At 54.8% G+C, this 19,842-nt stretch overlaps 1 protein-coding gene across 1 annotated transcript in view; it reads right to left on the bottom strand.

The window, feature by feature from the left end:
- Nucleotides 1-11,289, bottom strand: part of LOC140393624 (MAP kinase-activated protein kinase 2) — a 341,054-nt gene extending 329,765 nt beyond the window's left edge. The window contains exon 1 of the mRNA XM_072479896.1: nt 8,524-11,289. Coding sequence (XP_072335997.1) covers nt 8,524-8,742 — 219 coding nt within the window. The 5' untranslated portion in view covers nt 8,743-11,289. The remainder of the gene's footprint in view (nt 1-8,523) is intronic.
- Nucleotides 11,290-19,842: the final 8,553 nt, after the last annotated feature.

Here is a 19,842-nt window from a genome sequence, read left to right on the forward strand (position 1 = left end):
CATTCCCTGTCCCCCACCCCAGTGCCCATTCCCTGTCTCTGCCCAATGCCCATTCCCTGTCTCCCCCCCAATGCCCATTCCCTGTACCCCACCCCAGTGCCCATTCACTGTCTCCCCCCAATGCCCATTCCCTGACCCCGCCCAGTGCCCATTCCCTGTCCCCTGCCCAGTGCCCATTCCCTGTCTCCCCCATTGCCCATTCACTGTCACCCCCATTGCCCATTCCCTGTCACCCCCCAATGCCCATTCCCTGTCTGCCCCCAATGCCCATTCCCTGTCCCCCCCAGTGCCCATTCCCTGTCCCCCCCCAGTGCCCATTCCCAGTCTCCCCCCAATGCCCATTCCCTGTCCCCTGCCCAGTGCCCATTCCCTGTCTCCCCCCAATGCCCATTCCCTGTCTCCCCCCCATGCCCATTCCCTGGCTCCCCCAATGCCCATGCCCTGTCCCCCCCAATGCCCATGCCCTGTCCCCCCCCCGTGCCCATTCCCTGTCCCCTGCCCAGTGCCCATTCCCTGTCCCCCCCAAGTGCCCATTCCCTGTCCCCCACCCCAGTGCCCATTCCCTGTCCCCCACCCCAGTGCCCATTCTCTGTCCCCTGCCCAGTGCCCATTCCCTGTCTCCCCAATCCCCATTCCCTCTCCCCCCAATGTCCATTCCCTGTCTCCGCCCAATGCCCATTCCCTGTCTCCCCCCCAATGCCCATTCCCTGTCCCCCACCCCAGAGCCCATTCCCTGTCTCTGCCCAATGCCCATTCCCTGTCTCCCCCCCAATGCCCATTCCCTGTCCCCCACCCCAGTGCCCATTCACTGTCTCCCCCAATGCCCATTCCCTGACCCCGCCCAGTGCCCATTCACTGTCCCCTGCCCAGTACCCATTCCCTGTCCCCCACCCCAGTGCCCATTCCCTGTCTCTGCCCAATGCCCATTCCCTGTCTCCCCCCCAATGCCCATTCCCTGTACCCCACCCCAGTGCCCATTCACTGTCTCCCCCAATGCCCATTCCCTGTCTCCCCCCCAATGCCCATTCCCTGTCCCCTGCCCATTTCCCATTCCCTGTCACCCCCATTGCCCATTCCCCCCAATGCCCATTCCCTGTCTCCCCCCAATGCCCATTCCCTGTCTCGCCCCAGTGCCCATTCCCTGTCCCCCCCAGTGCCCATTCCCTGTCCCCCCCCAGTGCCCTTTCCCTGTCCCCCCCAGTGCCCATTCCCTGTCCCCCCCCAGTGCCCATTCCCTGTCCCCCCCCAGTGCCCATTCCCTGTCCCCCACCCAGTGCCCATCCCCTGTCCCCCTCCCAGTGCCTATTCCCTGTCCCCCCCGTGCCCATTCCCTGTCACCCCCCCAGTGCCCATTCCCTGTCCCCCCCAGTGCCCATTCCCTGTCCCCCCCGTGCCCATTCCCTGTCTCGCCCCAGTGCCCATTCCCTGTCCCCGCCCAGTGCCCATTCCCTGTCCCCCCCTTCCCAGTGCCCATTCCCTGTCCCCCCCCAGTGCCCATTCCCTGTCCCCCCCCAGTGCCCATTCCCAGTCTCCCCCCAATGCCCATTCCCTGTCCCCTGCCCAGTGCCCATTCCCTGTCTCCCCCCAATGCCCATTCCCTGTCTCCCCCCCATGCCCATTCCCTGGCTCCCCCAATGCCCATGCCCTGTCCCCCCCAATGCCCATGCCCTGTCCCCCCCCGTGCCCATTCCCTGTCCCCTGCCCAGTGCCCATTCCCTGTCCCCCCCAAGTGCCCATTCCCTGTCCCCCACCCCAGTGCCCATTCCCTGTCCCCCACCCCAGTGCCCATTCTCTGTCCCCTGCCCAGTGCCCATTCCCTGTCTCCCCAATCCCCATTCCCTCTCCCCCCAATGTCCATTCCCTGTCTCCGCCCAATGCCCATTCCCTGTCTCCCCCCCAATGCCCATTCCCTGTCCCCCACCCCAGAGCCCATTCCCTGTCTCTGCCCAATGCCCATTCCCTGTCTCCCCCCCAATGCCCATTCCCTGTCCCCCACCCCAGTGCCCATTCACTGTCTCCCCAATGCCCATTCCCTGACCCCGCCCAGTGCCCATTCACTGTCCCCTGCCCAGTACCCATTCCCTGTCCCCCGCCCCAGTGCCCATTCCCTGTCTCTGCCCAATGCCCATTCCCTGTCTCCCCCCCAATGCCCATTCCCTGTACCCCACCCCAGTGCCCATTCACTGTCTCCCCCAATGCCCATTCCCTGTCTCCCCCCCAATGCCCATTCCCTGTCCCCTGCCCATTTCCCATTCCCTGTCACCCCCATTGCCCATTCCCCCCAATGCCCATTCCCTGTCTCCCCCCAATGCCCATTCCCTGTCTCGCCCCAGTGCCCATTCCCTGTCCCCCCCAGTGCCCATTCCCTGTCCCCCCCCAGTGCCCTTTCCCTGTCCCCCCCAGTGCCCATTCCCTGTCCCCCCCCAGTGCCCATTCCCTGTCCCCCCCCAGTGCCCATTCCCTGTCCCCCACCCAGTGCCCATCCCCTGTCCCCCTCCCAGTGCCTATTCCCTGTCCCCCCCGTGCCCATTCCCTGTCACCCCCCCAGTGCCCATTCCCTGTCCCCCCCAGTGCCCATTCCCTGTCCCCCCCGTGCCCATTCCCTGTCTCGCCCCAGTGCCCATTCCCTGTCCCCGCCCAGTGCCCATTCCCTGTCCCCCCCTTCCCAGTGCCCATTCCCTGTCCCCCCCCAGTGCCCATTCCCTGTACCCCACCCCAGTGCCCATTCACTGTCTCCCCCAATGCCCATTCCCTGTCTCCCCCCCAATGCCCATTCCCTGTCCCCTGCCCATTGCCCATTCCCTGTCACCCCCATTGCCCATTCCCCCCAATGCCCATTCCCTGTCTCCCCCCAATGCCCATTCCCTGTCTCGCCCCAGTGCCCATTCCCTGTCCCCCCCAGTGCCCATTCCCTGTCCCCCCCCAGTGCCCTTTCCCTGCCCCCCCCAGTGCCCATTCCCTGTCCCCCCCCCAGTGCCCATTCCCTGTCCCCCCCCAGTGCCCATTCCCTGTCCCCCACCCAGTGCCCATCCCCTGTCCCCCTCCCAGTGCCTATTCCCTGTCCCCCCCGTGCCCATTCCCTGTCACCCCCCCAGTGCCCATTCCCTGTCCCCCCCAGTGCCCATTCCCTGTCCCCCCCGTGCCCATTCCCTGTCTCGCCCCAGTGCCCATTCCCTGTCCCCGCCCAGTGCCCATTCCCTGTCCCCCCCTTCCCAGTACCCATTCCCTGTCCCCCACCCCAGTTCCCATTCCCTGTCTCTGCCCAATGCCCATTCCCTGTCTCCCCCCCAATGCCCATTCCCTGTACCCCACCCCAGTGCCCATTCACTGTCTCCCCCAATGCCCATTCCCTGTCTCCCCCCCAATGCCCATTCCCTGTCCCCTGCCCATTGCCCATTCCCTGTCACCCCCATTGCCCATTCCCCCCAATGCCCATTCCCTGTCTCCCCCCAATGCCCATTCCCTGTCTCGCCCCAGTGCCCATTCCCTGTCCCCCCCAGTGCCCATTCCCTGTCCCCCCCCAGTGCCCTTTCCCTGTCCCCCCCAGTGCCCATTCCCTGTCCCCCCCCCAGTGCCCATTCCCTGTCCCCCCCCAGTGCCCATTCCCTGTCCCCCACCCAGTGCCCATCCCCTGTCCCCCTCCCAGTGCCTATTCCCTGTCCCCCCCGTGCCCATTCCCTGTCACCCCCCCAGTGCCCATTCCCTGTCCCCCCCAGTGCCCATTCCCTGTCCCCCCCGTGCCCATTCCCTGTCTCGCCCCAGTGCCCATTCCCTGTCCCCGCCCAGTGCCCATTCCCTGTCCCCCCCTTCCCAGTGCCCATTCCCTGTCCCCCCCCAGTGCCCATTCCCTGTACCCCACCCCAGTGCCCATTCACTGTCTCCCCCAATGCCCATTCCCTGTCCCCCCCGTGCCCATTCCCTGTCTCGCCCCAGTGCCCATTCCCTGTCCCCGCCCAGTGCCCATTCCCTGTCCCCCCCTTCCCAGTGCCCATTCCCTGTCCCCCCCCAGTGCCCTTTCCCTGTCCCCCCCCCAGTGCCCATTCCCTGTGCCCCCCCAGTGCCCAGTCCCTGTCCCCCCCCAGTGCCCATTCCCTGTCCCCCCCCAGTGCCCATTCCCTGTCCCCCCCCCCCCCCCCCCCAGTACAGATATGGTGCCAGACTGAACATTACTGAAATGACAACTTGTTATATTGCTGAATCGGAGGAGTTCACCTGTCCGTTTCCATCCCCGGGTCACTGAAGCCTCCCCACTGATGCGGGAGGGCAGTGCCCAACCCCAGCCTGGATCCACATACCATTCGCTCCCTCTCACAGGTCTGCTTCAGTGTGACTGACCTAAGATAAAGAAAAGCTTTCCACTTTCCAAGCAGGAAATACACCTGCTGTGCAATTTCTAACCATCTCTTTCATTCCTCACAATTTCGTCAAAAGGGTTTCCCCTGGGGAGCCTGTTTAGGCCAAACTAAAAGAGAGATGATCTCTCCACCTTTCACTGCTCCAGGATCAGCACATTAAACACACCGGGTTTCAGCAGAGGGACAGAGGCAGCCCAGAGAGAGAGATACTGAATCTCACTCCAAACCCCCCACTCCAACCCCCCTAAACCCCCACTCTAACCCCCACACACACTCTAACCCCCCTAAACCCCCTCTCTAACCCCCACTCTAAACACCCCACTCTAACCCCCTAAACCCCCACTCTAACCCCCACACACACTCTAACCCCCCTAAACCCCCTCTCTAACCCCCACTCTAAACACCCCACTCTAACCCCCTAAACCCCCACTCTAACCCCCACACACACTCTAACCCTCCTAAACCCCCACTCTAACCCCCACTCTAACCCCCACACACTCTAACCCCCCTAAACCCCCACTCTAACCCCCACTCTAACACCCACACACACTCTAACCCCCTCTAAACCCCCACTCTAACCCCCACACACACTCTAACCCCCCTAGACCCCCACTCTAACCCCCACTCTAACCCCCACACAGACTCTAACCCCCTAAACCCCCCACACACACTCTAACCCCCAGACACACTCTAACCCGCCCCCCAGCTACTCATTGTGTGGATGTGTGTGTAGGTGTGTGTGTGTGGGTGTGTGTGAGGGTGTGTGCGTAGGGGGGTGGGTGTGTGTGTGTGGGATGTGTGTGAGGGTGGGTGTGGGGGGGTGTATGTGTGAAGGTGTGTGTGGGGGGTGACAGTATGTGTGGGGGGGGTGAGAGTGTGTGTGAGGGTGTGGGTGAAAGTATGTGTGGTGGGGTGAGAGTGTGTGTGTGAGGGTGTGTGTGAGGGTGTGTGTGAGTGTGTGTGTGGGTGTGTGTGTGGGTTTGTGTGAGGGTGCGTGTGAGGGTGTGTGTGAGGGTGTGTGGGTGTGGGTGTGGGTGTGTGTGTGTGAGGGTGTGTCTGTGGGGGGGTGAGGGTGTGTGTGGGTGTGTGAGGGGGTGTGTGCGTTGTAGGTGTGTGTGAGGGTGTGTGTGTGTGTGGGTGTGTGTGAGCGTGTGCGTGTGTGTGGTTGGGTGTGAGGGTGTGTGGGCGCGTGGGAGTTTGTGTGTGTGTGATGGTTTGTGTGAGGGTGTGTGCGTGTGTGCGTGTGTGAGGGTGTGTGTGTGTGAGGGTGTGTGTGTGTGAGGGTGGGGGTGTGGGGGGGGTGGGGGGGTGGGTGTGTGTGTGTGGATGTGGGTTTGTGTGAGGGTGTGTGTGTGTGAGGGTTTGTGTGAGAGTGTGTGTGTGTGTGGATGTGTGTGTGGGTGTGGGTATGTGTGTGGGTGGGGGTGTGGGGGGGGTGGGGGGGTGGGTGTGTGTGTGTGGATGTGGGTTTGTGTGAGGGTGTGTGTGTGTGAGGGTTTGTGTGAGAGTGTGTGTGTGTGTGGATGTGTGTGTGGGTGTGGGTATGTGTGTGGGTATGTGTGTGGGTGTGGGTGAGGATATGTGTGTGTGTGAGGGTGTGTTTGTGTGTGAGGGTGTGTGTGAGGATGCGTGTGTGAGGGTGCGTGTGAGGATGCGTGTGTGAGGGTGTGGTGTGAGGGTGTGTGGGCGTGTGTGTGGGCGTGTGTGTGGGCGTGTGTGAGGGCGTGTGTGAGGGTGTGTGTGAGGGTGTGTGAGGGGGTGTGGTTGTGTGTGAGTGAGGGTGTGTGAGTGTGTGTGTGTGGGTGTGTGTGTGTGGGGGTGTGTGGGGGTGTGTGGGGGTGTGTGGGGGTGTGTGGGTATGTGTGTGTGTGTGGGTATGTGTGTGTGTGAGGATGCGTGTGTGAGGGTGCGTGTGTGAGGGTGCGTGTGAGGATGCGTGTGAGATGTGAGGGTGTGTGGGTGTGTGTGAGGGTGTGTGTGAGGGTGTATGTGGGGGAGGGTGAGGGTGAGTGTGTGGGTGTGTGTGGGTTTGTGTGAGGGTGGCTGTGTGGTGTGTGTGAGGGTGTGTGGGGGGGGTGTGCGTGAGGGTGTGTGTGTGTGTGTGGGGGTGGTGTTTGTGGGTGGGTGTATGTGGGGGGGTGTATGAGGGTGTGTGTGTGGGTGAGGGTGTGTGTGAGGGTGTGTATGTGTGTGTGTGAGGGTGTGTGTTTGTGTGTGGGTGGCTGTGTGTGTGTGAGGGTGTGTGTGTGGGGGGGTGAGGGTGTGTGTGTGTGTGTGTGTGTGAGGGTGTGTGTGAGGGTGTGTGTGAGGGTGTGTGTGAGGGTGTGTGTGCGTGTGTGAGGGTGTGTGTGGGTGTGGATGTGTGTGTTTGGGGGGTGTGTGAGGGTGTGTGTGTGTGAGGGTGTGTGTGAGGGTGTGGGGGTGTGTGAGGGTGTGTGTGAGGGTGTGTGTGAGGGTGTGTGTGAGGGTGTGTGTGAGGGTGTGGGGGCTGTGTGAGGGTGTGTGTGAGGGTGTGGGGGCTGTGTGAGGGTGTGTGTGAGAGGGTGTGTGTGAGGGTGTGTGGGTGTGGGGGCTGTGTGTGGGTGTGTGTGAGGGCGTGTGTGAGGGTGTGTGGGGTGTGAGTGGGTGTGTGTGAGGGTGTGTGTGTGGGTGAGGGTGGGTGTGAGGGTGTGAGTGTGGGTGTGTGTGAGGGTGTGTGGGTGTGTGTGTGAGGGTGTGTGTGGGTGTGTGTGGGTGTGTGTGGGTGTGTGTGAGGGTGTGTGTATGGGTGAGGGTGGGAGTGTGGGTGTGGGTGAGGGTGTGGATGTAGGTGCGTGTGAGGGTGTGTGGATTTGTGTGTGGGTGTGGGTGTGTGTGTGTGAGTGTGTGTCTGTGGGTGAGTATGGGTGTGTGTGAGGGTATGTGTGAGGGTGTGTGTCACGCTGTGTGTGGGTCTGAGAGGGTATGTGTGTGGTTGTGAGTGAGGGTGTGTGTGAGGGTGTGTGTGAGGGTGTGTGTGAGGGTGTGTGTGAGTGGGTGTGGGGGCGTGTGTGCCGGTGTGTGGGTGTGTGTGAGGGTGTGTGGGTGTGTGTGAGGGTGTGTGTGACGGTGTGTGTGAGTGGGTGTGGGTGTGTGTGTGACGGTGTGTGGGTGGGTGTGAGGGTGTGTGTGAGAGTGTGTGTGTGGGTGCGTGTGAGGGTGTGTGGGTGGGTATGTGTGAGGGTGTGTGTGTGTGAGTGTGTGTGAGTGTGTGTGAGTGTGTGTGTGTGAGGGTGTGTGGGTGGGTATGTGTGAGGGCGTGTGAGTGTGTGTGAGGGTGTGTGTGAGGGTGTGTGTCAGGGTGTGTGTCAGGGTGTGTGTCAGGGTGTGTGTGAGGGTGTGTTTGTCAGTGTGAGGGTGTGTGTGAGGGTGTGTGTGTGTGTGTGTCAGGGTGTGTGTCAGGGTGTGTGTGAGGGTGTGTGTGTGAGGGTGTGTGTGTGAGGGTGTGTGTGTCAGGGTGTGTATGAGGGTGTGTGTGAGGGTGTGTGTGTGTGTGTGTCAGGGTGTGTGTGTGTGTCAGGGTGTGTGTCAGGGTGTGTGTGAGGGTGTGTGTGTGAGGGTGTGTGTGTCAGGGTGTGTATGAGGGTGTGTGTGAGGGTGTGTGTGTGTGTGTGAGGGTGTGTGTGTGTGTGTGTGTCAGGGTGTGTGTGTGTGTGAGGGTGTGTGTGTCAGGGTGTGTGTGTCAGGGTGTGTATGAGGGTGTGTGTGAGGGTGTGTGTGTGAGGGTGTGTGTGTGTGTGAGGGTGTGTGTGTGTGTGTGTGAGGGTGTGTGTGTGTATGTCAGGGTGTGTGTGGGTGTGTGAGGGTGTGTGTCAGGGTGTGTTTCAGGGTGTGTGTGAGGGTGTGTGTGAGGGTGTGTGTCAGGGTGTGTGTCGGGGTGTGTGTCGGGGTGTGTATGAGGGTGTGTGTCAGGGTGTGTATGAGGGTGTGTGTCAGGGTGTGTGTGTCAGGGTGTGTATGAGGGTGTGTGTGAGGGTGTGTGTGAGGGTGTGTCAGGGTGTGTGTGTGTGTGTGTGTCAGGGTGTGTTTCAGGGTGTGTATGAGGGTGTGTGTAAGGGTGTGTGTGAGTGTGTGTGTCAGGGTGTGTATGAGGGTGTGTGTCAGGGTGTGTGGGGGTGGGGGTGCCGCGGGCTGTGTCCCAGCCTCTTACCTTCAGGGCGAATTTGTGCGCCGTCTTCTTGCTGAAACATTCCAGCACCTTGCCGTTGATGCCGAGTCCCAGGACCTGGGCCGTCACCCGGTAATCCTCGGTGATGGCGTTCTTGCGGGTCTGGGAGCCGCTCCTCTGCAGCGGCAGCAGCGGCTCGGGGGGCTCGGCAATCGGCCCGCTTTGCTGCGGCTCCCGGGCGGTGGCCACATTGGACAACATGGTCACATCGGAGCCGGAAAACCGGCAGCGCCGGGAGCGGAACACCCGCGGGAGCCGAGTCTCTGCAACTAGCGGCGCCGGGAGCGGACACAAAGTTGGAGCGCAGACTGTCCCTGTGCTCCTGCCCAACACTAACTCTGCTCCTCTCACCCTCTCTGTTTACACTCTCACCCACACACACTGCCTCCGTTTCCCCACTCCCGCATTCAGCGCCACTTGGTCAGTGGGTCAGTTTCCCTCTGATTCAGAGCCAGTTACTAACTCACACACTGGGATTCAGAGCCAGTTACTAACTCACACACTGGGATTCAGAGCCAGTTACTAACTCACACACTGGGATTCAGAGCCAGTTCCTAACTCACACACTGGGATCCAGAGCCAGTTACTAACTCACACACTGGGATTCAGAGCCAGTTACTAACTCACACACTGGGATTCAGAGCCAGTTCCTAACTCACACACTGGGATCCAGAGCCAGTTACTAACTCACACACTGGGATTCAGAGCCAGTTACTAACTCACACACTGGGATTCAGAGCCAGTTACTAACTCACACACTGGGATTCAGAGCCAGTTACTAACTCACACACTGGGATTCAGAGCCAGTTCCTAACTCACACACTGGGATCCAGAGCCAGTTACTAACTCACACACTGGGATTCAGAGCCAGTTACTAACTCACACACTGGGATTCAGAGCCAGTTACTAACTCACACACTGGGATTCAGAGCCAGTTACTAACTCACACACTGGGATTCAGAGCCAGTTACTAACTCACACACTGGGATTCAGAGCCAGTTACTAACTCACACACTGGGATTCCGGGCCAGTTACTAACTCACACACTGGGATTCAGGGTCAGTTACTAACTCACACACTGGGATTCAGAGCCAGTTACTAACTCACACACTGGGATTCAGAGCCAGTTACTAACTCACACACTGGGATCCAGAGCCAGTTACTAACTCACACACTGGGATTCAGGGCCAGTTACTAACTCACACACTGGGATTCAGAGCCAGTTACTAACTCACACACTGGGATTCAGGGCCAGTTACTAACTCACACACTGGGATTCAGAGCCAGTTACTAACTCACACACTGGGATTCAGGGCCAGTTACTAACTCACACACTGGGATTCAGGGCCAGTTACTAACTCACACACTGGGATTCAGAGCCAGTTACTAACTCACACACTGGGATTCAGAGCAAGTTACTAACTCATACACTGGGATTCAGAGCCAGTTACTAACTCATACACTGGGATTCAGAGCCAGTTACTAACTCACACACTGGGATTCAGGGCCAGTTACTAACTCACACACTGGGATTCAGGGCCAGTTACTAACTCACACACTGAGATTCAGGGCCAGTTACTAACTCACACACTGGGATCCAGAGCCAGTTACTAACTCACACACTGGGATTCAGGGCCAGTTACTAACTCACACACTGGGATTCAGGGCCAGTTACTAACTCACACACTGGGATCCAGAGCCAGTTACTAACTCACACACTGGGATTCAGGGCCAGTTACTAACTCACACACTGGGATTCAGGGCCAGTTACTAACTCACACACTGGGATTCAGGGCCAGTTACTAACTCACACACTGGGATTCAGGGCCAGTTACTAACTCATACACTCCGATTCAGGGCCAGTTACTAACTCATACACTGGGATTCAGGGCCAGTTACTAACTCACACACTGGGATTCCGGGCCAGTTACTAACTCACACACTGGGATTCAGAGCCAGTTACTAACTCACACACTGGGATTCAGAGCCAGTTACTAACTCACACACTGGGATTCAAGGCCAGTTACTAACTCACACACTGGGATTCAGGGCCAGTTACTAACTCACACACTGGGATTCAGGGCCAGTTACTAACTCACACACTGGGATTCAGAGCCAGTTACTAACTCATACACTCCGATTCAGGGCCAGTTACTAACTCACACACTGGGATTCAGGGCCAGTTACTAACTCACACACTGGGATTCAGGGCCAGTTACTAACTCACACACTGGGATTCAGGGCCAGTTACTAACTCATACACTCCGATTCAGGGCCAGTTACTAACTCACACACTGAGATTCAGGGCCAGTTACTAACTCACACACTGAGATTCAGGGCCAGTTACTAACTCACACACTGGGATTCAGAGCCAGTTACTAACTCACACACTGGGATTCAGAGCCAGTTACTAACTCACACACTGGGATTCCGGGCCAGTTACTAACTCACACACTGGGATCCAGAGCCAGTTACTAACTCACACACTGAGATTCAGGGCCAGTTACTAACTCACACACTGGGATCCAGAGCCAGTTACTAACTCACACACTGGGATTCCGGGCCAGTTACTAACTCACACACACCGATTTTGGGCCAATTACTAACTCAACCACTCCGGTTCCGGGCCAGTTACTAACTCACACACTGGGATTCAAGGCCAGTTACTAACCCATACACTCCGATTTAGGGCTACACGTTCAGTTTCACTTCGCTTCCAGGGAGTTTCAGTGGAAATAGACGCGCTGACGTCTAAGCCTCACTCCCAGCAAAGCCTGTTCTTAAAGGAGTCGCTTCAATAAACTCTTAAAGGCAAAGTCCAGCTCAACATCTGAAAAGGACAGCAATTTCTGTCGCAAAATTGGAGCATTTTGCTTTTTTTGCGATTCTGCTGGATTGAGACCTGCTCACAGAGTAAAAGCTTGACCATTGACATCAGAGAGCTGTGACTCTGAGAGCTGTCACTCTGAGAGTTGTCACTCTGAGAGCTGTCACTCTGAGAGCTGTCCCTCTGAGAGCTGTCACTCTGAGAGTTGTCACTCTGAGAGCTGTCACTCTGAGAGCTGTCACTCTGAGCTGTGACTCTGAGAGCTGTGAATCTGAGAGCTGTCACTCTGAGAGCTGTCACTCTGAGAGCTGTCACTCTGAGTGCTGTCTCTCTGAGAGCTGTCACTCTGAGAGCTGTGACTCTGAGTGCTGTCACTCTGAGAGCTGACACATTGAGAGCTGTCACTCTGAGAGCTGTGACTCTGAGTGCTGTCACTCTGAGAGCTGTCACATTGAGAGCTGTCACTCTGAGAGCTGTCACATTGAGAGCTGTCACTCTGAGAGCTGTCACTCTGAGTGCTGTCACTCTGAGAGCTGACACTCTGAGAGCTGTCTCTCTGAGAGCTGTCACTCTGAGAGCTGTCACTCTGAGAGCTGTCACTCTGAGAGCTGTCACATTGAGAGGTGTGACTCTGAGAGCTGTGACTCTGAGTGCTGTCTCTCTGAGAGCTGTCACTCTGAGAGCTGTCACTCTGAGAGCTGTCACTCTGAGAGCTGTCATTCTGACCTGTCACTCTGAGAGCTGTCACTCTGAGCTGTCGCTCTGAGCTGTCACTCTGAGAGCTGTTACTCTGAGAGCTGTCACTCTGAGAGCTGTCATTCTGACCTGTCACTCTGAGAGCTGTCACTCTGAGCTGTCACTCTGAGCTGTCACTCTGAGTGCTGTCTCTCTGAGAGCTGTTACTCTGATAGCTGTCACTCTGAGAGCTGTCACTCTGAGAGCTGTCACTGTGAGAGCTGTCACTCTGAGAGCTGTCACTCTGAGAGCTGTCATTCTGAGAGCTGTCACTCTGAGAGCTGTCACTCTGAGAGTTGTCACTCTGAGAGCTGTCACTCTGAGAGCTGTCACTCTGAGAGCTGTCACTCTGAGAGCTGTCACTCCGAGAGCTGTCACTCTGAGAGCTGTGACTCTGAGAGCTGTGACTCTGAGAGCTGTCACTCTGAGAGTTGTCACTCTGAGAGCTGTCACTCTGAGAGCTGTCACTCTGAGAGCTGTCACTCTGAGCTGTCACTCTGAGAGCTGCGACTCTGAGAGCTATCACTCTGAGAGCTGTCACTCCGCGAGCTGTCACTCTGAGAGCAGTCACTCTGAGAGCTGTCACTCTTAGCTGTGACTCTGAGAGCTGTCACTCTGAGATCTGTCACTCTGAGCTGTCACTCTGAGATCTGACACTCTGAGAGCTGTCACTCTGAGATCTGTCACTCTGAGCTGTCACTCTGAGATCTGACACTCTGAGAGCTGTCACGCTGAGAGTTGTGACTCTGAGTGCATTGAGTGCTGAATTTGGTGTATTTGAGTGCTATAGTAAGAGTTTGGTGACCGAGGGAGTTAGGTTAGGAGGGAGTAAGGTGCTCCTTTCATTTTGTTTCCGACATTTCCGCAAAGAGTGAGAAGAGAGCCAGGAGTTTACAGAAAGTGTAGCTGACTGGGAGCAGAGTCGGAGGGCGGAGATCTAGTTAGTCCACAGTGCAGCTATATTCTGTAAGGTAAGAGGGGATGGAGGCTAGGCCAGTTACATGCTCCTCCTGTAGGATGTGGGTGGTGAGGGATACCACCGGTGTCCCCGCTGACTATACCTGCGGGAAGTGCACCCAACTTCAGCTCCTCAAAGACCGTGTTAGGGAACTGGAGCTGAAGCTGGATGAACTTCGGATCATCCGGGAGGCAGAGGGGGTGATTGAGAAGAGTTACAGGGAGGTAACCACACCCAAGGCACAGGACAAGAATAGCTGGGTTACAGTCAGGGGGAAAAAAACAAACAGGCAGACAGTGCAGGGATCCCTCGTGGCCGTTCCCCTTCAAAACAAGTATATCGTTTTGAATGCTGTTGGGGGGGATGACCTACCGGGGTCAGGTCTCTGGCACGGAGTCTGGCTCTGGGGCTCAGAAGGGAAGGGGGGAGAATAGAAAAGCAATAGTTGTAGGAGATTCAATGGTTAGGGGAATAGATAGGAGATTCTGTGGTCGCGAGCGAGACTCCCGGAAGGTATGTTGCCTCCCGGGTGCCAGGGCCAGGGATGTCTCGGATCGTGTCTTCAGGATCCTTAAGGGGGAGGGTGAGCAGCCAGAAGTCGTGGTGCACATTGGTACCAACGACATAGGTAGGAAAAGGTGTGTGGAGGTAATAAACAAGTTTAGGGAGTAAGGCTGGAAGTTAAAAGCCAGGACAGACAGAGTTGTCATCTCTGGTTTGTTGCCGGTGCCACGTGATAGCGAGGCTAGGAATAGGGAGAGAGTGCAGTTGAACGCGTGGCTGCAGGAATGGTGTAGGAGGGAGGGCTTCAGGTATTTGGATAATTGGAGCGCATCCTGGGGAAGGTGGGACCTGTACAAGCAGGACGGGTTGCATCTGAACCAGAGGGGCACCAATATCCTGGGAGGGAGGTTTTCTAGTACTCTTCGGGAGGGTTTAAACTAATTTGGCTGGGGAATGGGAACCGGATTTGTAGTCCAGCAACTAAGGTAGCCGATATTCAGGACGCCAAAGCGTGTAATGAGGCAGTGGGGAAGGGAACACTGACAAAGGAGAGTACTTGCAGGCACGGAGATGGGTTGAAGTGTGTATACTTCAACGCAAGAAGCATCAGGAATAAGGTGGGTGAACTTAAGGCATGGATCGGTACTTGGGACTACGATGTGGTGGCCATCACGGAAACTTGGATAGAAGAGGGGCAGAAATGGTTGTTGGAGGTCCCTGGTTATAGATGTTTCAATAAGATTAGGGAGGGTGGTAAAAGAGGTGGAGGGGTGGCATTATTAATTAGAGATAGTATAACAGCTGCAGAAAGGCAGTTCGAGGAGTATCACCCTATTGAGGTAGTATGGGTTGAAGTCAGAAATAGGAAAGGAGCAGTCACCTTGTTAGGAGTTTTCTATAGGCCCCCCAATAGTAGCAGAGATGTGGAGGAACAGATTGGGAAACAGATTTTGGAAAGGTGCAGAAGTCATAGGGTAGTAGAAGGTTATCTAGGATTGCAACGGGATCTTGATCAATTAGGCCAGTGGGCCGACGAATGGCAGATGGAGTTTAATTTAGATAAATGTGAGGTGATGCATTTTGGCAGATCGAATCAGGCCAGGACCTACTCAGTTAATGGTATGGCGTTGGGGAGAGTTATAGAACAAAGAGATCTAGGAGTACAGGTTCATAGCTCCTTGAAGGTGGAGTCGCAGGTGGACAGGGTGGTGAAGAAGGCATTCGGCATGCTTGGTTTCATTGGTCAGAATATTGAATATAGGAGTTGGGACGTCTTGTTGAAGTTGTACAAGACATTGGTACGGCCACACTTGGAATACTGTGTGCAGTTCTGGTCACCCTATTATAGAAAGGATATTATTAAACTAGAAAGAGTGCAGAAAAGATTTACTAGGATGTTGCCGGGACTTGATGGTTTGAGTTATAAGGAGAGGCTGGATAGACTGGGACTTTTTTCCCTGGAGCGTAGGAGGCTTAGGGGTGATCTTATAGAGGTCTATAAAATAATGAGGGGCATAGATAAGGTAGATAGTCAACATCTTTTCCCAAAGGTAGGGGAGTCTAAAACTAGAGGGCATAGGTTTAAGGTGAGAGGGGAGAGATTCAGAAGGGCCCAGAGGGGCAATTTCTTCACTCAGAGGGTAGTGAGTGTCTGGAATGGGCTGCCAGAGGTAGTAGTAGAGGCGGGTACAATTGTGTCTTTCAAAAAGCATTTAGATGGTTACATGGGTAAGATGGGTATAGAGGGTTATGGGCCAAGTGCGGGCAACTGGGACTAGCTTAATGGTAAAAACTGGGCGGCATGGACTGGTTGGGCCGAAGGGCCTGTTTCCATGCTGTAAACTTCTATGATTCTAGTAGTCATGGGCGACTTTAACTTCCCAAACATTGAGTGGAAACTCTTTAGATCAAATAGTTTGGATGGGGTGGTGTTTGTGCAGTGTGTCCAGGAAGCTTTTCTAACACAGTATGTAGATTGTCCGACCAGAGGAGGGGCAATATTGGATTTAGTACTGGGTAATGAACCAGGGCAAGTGATAGATTTGTTAGTGGGGGAGCATTTTGGAGATAGTGACCACAATTCTGTGACTTTCACTTTAGTAATGGAGAGGGATAGGGACGTGCAACAGGGCAAGGTTTACAATTGGGGGAAGGGTAAATACGATGTTGTCAGACAAGAATTGAAGTGCATAAGTTGGGAACATAGGCTGGCAGGGAAGGACACAAGTGAAATGTGGAACTTGTTCAAGGAACAGGTGCTACGTGTCCTTGATATGTATGTCCCTGTCAGGCAGGGAAGAGATGGTCGAGTGAGGGAACCATGGTTGACAAGAGAGGTTGAATGTCTTGTTAAGAGGAAAAAGGTGACTTATGTAAGGCTGAGGAAACAAGGTTCAGACAGGGCATTGGAGGGATACAAGATAGCCAGGAGGGAACTGAAGAAAGGGATTAGGAGAGCTAAGAGAGGGCATGAACAATCTTTGGCGGGTAGGATCAAGGAAAACCCCAAGGCCTTTTACACATATGTGAGAAATATGAGAATGACTAGAGCGAGGGTAGGTCCGATCAAGGACAGTAGCGGGAGATTGTGTATTGAGTCTGAAGAGATAGGAGAGGTCTTGAACGAGTACTTTTCTTCTGTATTTACAAATGAGAGGGGCAATATTGTTGGAGAGGACAGTGTGAAACAGATTGGTAAGCTCGAGGAAATACTTGTTAGGAAGGAAGATGTGTTGGGCATTTTGAAAAACTTGAGGATAGACAAGTCCCCCGGGCCTGACGGGATATATCCAAGGATTCTATGGGAAGCAAGAGATGAAATTGCAGAGCCGTTGGCAATGATCTTTTCGTCCTCACTGTCAACAGGGGTGGTACCAGGGGATTGGAGAGTGGCGAATGTCGTGCCCCTGTTCAAAAAAGGGACTAGGGATAACCCTGGGAATTACAGACCAGTTAGTCTTACTTCGGTGGTAGGCAAAGTAATGGAAAGGGTACTGAAGGATAGGATTTCTGAGCATCTGGAAAGGCACTGCTTGATTAGGGATAGTCAGCACGGATTTGTGAGGGGTAGGTCTTGCCTTACAAGTCTTATTGAATTCTTTGAGGAGGAGACCAAGCATGTGGATGAAGGTAAAGCAGTGGATGTAGTGTACATGGATTTTAGTAAGGCATTTGATAAAGTTCCCCATGGTAGGCTTATGCAGAAAGTAAGGAGGCATGGGATAGTGGGAAATTTGGCCAGTTGGATAACGAACTGGCTAACCGATAGAAGTCAGAGAGTGGTGGTGGATGGCAAATATTCAGCCTGGATCCCAGTTACCAGTGGCGTACCGCAGGGATCAGTTCTGGGTCCTCTGCTGTTTGTGATTTTCATTAATGACTTGGATGAGGGAGTTGAAGGGTGGGTCAGTAAATTTGCAGACGATACGAAGATTGGTGGAGTTGTGGATAGTAAGGAGGGCTGTTGTCGGCTGCAAAGAGACATAGATAGGATGCAGAGCTGGGCTGAGAAGTGGCAGATGGAGTTTAACCCTGAAAAGTGTGAGGTTGTCCATTTTGGAAGGACAAATATGAATGCGGAATACAGGGTTAACGGTAGAGTTCTTGGCAATGTGGAGGAGCAGAGAGATCTTGGGGTCTATGTTCATACATCTTTGAAAGTTGCCACTCAAGTGGATAGAGTGGTGAAGAAGGCCTATGGTGTGCTCGCGTTCATTAACAGAGGGATTGAATTTAAGAGCCGTGAGGTGATGATGCAGCTGTACAAAACTTTGGTAAGGCCACATTTGGAGTACTGTGTACAGTTCTGGTCGCCTCATTTTAGGAAGGATGTGGAAGCTTTGGAAAAGGTGCAAAGAAGATTTACCAGGATGTTGCCTGGAATGGAGAGTAGGTCTTACGAGGAAAGGTTGAGGGTGCTAGGCCTTTTCTCATTAGAACGGAGAAGGATGAGGAGCGACTTGATAGAGGTTTATAAGATGATCAGGGGAATAGATAGAGTAGACAGTCAGAGACTTTTTCCCCGGGTGGAACAAACCATTACAAGGGGACATAAATTTAAGGTGAAAGGTGGGAGATATAGGAGGGATATCAGAGGTAGGTTCTTTACCCAGAGAGTAGTGGGGGCATGGAATGCACTGCCTGTGGAAGTAGTTGAGTCGGAAACATTAGGGACCTTCAAGCAGCTATTGGATAGGTACATGGATTACGGTAAAATGATATAGTGTAGATTTATTTGTTCTTAAGGGCAGCACGGTAGCATTGTGGATAGCACAATTGCTTCACAACTCCAGGGTCCCAGGTTCTATTCCGGCTTGGGTCACTGTCTGTGCGGAGTCTGCACGTCCTCCCCGTGTCTGCGTGGGTTTCCTCCGGGTGCTCCGGTTTCCTCCCACAGTCCAAAGATGTGCGGGTTAGGTGAATTGGCCAATGATAAATTGCCCTTAATGTCCAAATTGCCCTTGGTGTTGGGTGGAGGTGTTGAGTTTGGGTAGGGTGCTCTTTCCAAGAGCCGGTGCAGACTCAAAGGGCCGAATGGCCTCCTTATGCACTGTAAATTCAATGATAATCTTTGATTAATCTAGGACAAAGGTTCGGCACAACATCGTGGGCCGAAGGGCCTGTTCTGTGCTGTATTTTTCTATGTTCTATGTTTTCTATGTTCTATGTTCTATGAGCTGTCACTCTTAGAGCTGTCACTCTGGGAGCTGTCACTCTGGGAGCTGTCACTCTGAGAGATGTGACTCTGAGAGCTGTCACTCTGAGAGCTGTCACTCTGGGAGCTGTCACTCTGAGAGATGTGACTCTGAGAGCTGTCACTCTGAGAGCTGTCACTCTGGGAGCTGTCACTCTGAGAGATGTGACTCTGAGAGCTGTCACTCTGAGTGCTGTCACTCTGAGAGCTGTCACTCTGAGTACTGTCACTCTGAGAGCTGTCACTCTGAGTGCTGTCACTCTGAGCTGTCACTTTGAGCTGACACTCTGAGCTTTCACTCTGAGAGCCGTCACACTGAGAGCTGTCACTCTGAGCTATCACTCTGAGCTGTCACTCTGAGCTGTCACTCTGAGAGCTGTCAATCTGAGAGCTGTCACTCTGAGCTTTCACTCTGAGAGTTGGCACTCTGAGAGCAGTCACTCTGAGAGCTGTCACTCTGGGTGCAGTCACTCTGAGTGCTGTCACTTTCGGTGCAGTCACTCTGAGAGCTGTCACTCTGGGAGCTGTCACTCTGAGAGATGTGACTCTGAGAGCTGTCACTCTGAGAGCTGTCACTCTGGGAGCTGTCACTCTGAGAGATGTGACTCTGAGAGCTGTCACATTGAGAGCTGTCACTCTGAGCTGTCACTTTGAGCTGACACTCTGAGCTTTCACTCTGAGAGCCGTCACACTGAGAGCTGTCACTCTGAGCTATCACTCTGAGCTGTCACTCTGAGCTGTCACTCTGTGAGCTGTCACTCTGAGCTGTCACTCTGAGCTGTCACTCTGAGAGCTGTCAATCTGAGAGCTGTCACTCTGGGTGCAGTCACTCTGAGAGCTGTCACTCTGAGAGCTGTCACTCTGAGAGCTGTCACTCTGGGTGCAGTCACTCTGATAGCTGTCACTCTGAGCTGTCACATTGAGAGCTGTCACTCTGAGAGCTGTCACTCTGAGTGCTGTCACTCTGGGTGCAGTCACTCTGAGAGCTGTCACTCTGAGAGCTGTCACTCTGAGAGCTGTCACTCTGGGTGCAGTCACTCTGATAGCTGTCACTCTGAGAGCTGTCACTCTGAGAGCTGTCACTCTGGGTGCAGTCACTCTGATAGCTGTCACTCTGAGCTGTCACATTGAGAGCTGTCACTCTGAGAGCTGTCACTCTGAGTGCTGTCACTCTGAGTGCTGTCACTCTGAGTGCTGTCACTCTGAGCTATCACTCTGAGCTGTCACTCTGAGAGCTGTCACTCTGAGTGCTGTCACTCTGAGCTATCACTCTGAACGCTGTCACTCTGAGAGCTGTCACTCTTAGAGCTGTCACTCTGGGAGCTGTCACTCTGGGAGCTGTCACTCTGAGAGATGTGACTCTGAGAGCTGTCACTCTGAGAGCTGTCACTCTGGGAGCTGTCACTCTGAGAGGTGTGACTCTGAGAGCTGTCACTCTGAGAGCTGTCACTCTGGGAGCTGTCACTCTGAGAGATGTGACTCTGAGAGCTGTCACTCTGAGTGCTGTCACTCTGAGAGCTGTCACTCTGAGTACTGTCACTCTGAGAGCTGTCACTCTGAGTGCTGTCACTCTGAGCTGTCACT

This window comes from Scyliorhinus torazame, chromosome 17 (genome assembly GCF_047496885.1).
Source record: "Scyliorhinus torazame isolate Kashiwa2021f chromosome 17, sScyTor2.1, whole genome shotgun sequence".
In the NCBI taxonomy this organism is placed as follows: domain Eukaryota; kingdom Metazoa; phylum Chordata; class Chondrichthyes; order Carcharhiniformes; family Scyliorhinidae; genus Scyliorhinus; species Scyliorhinus torazame.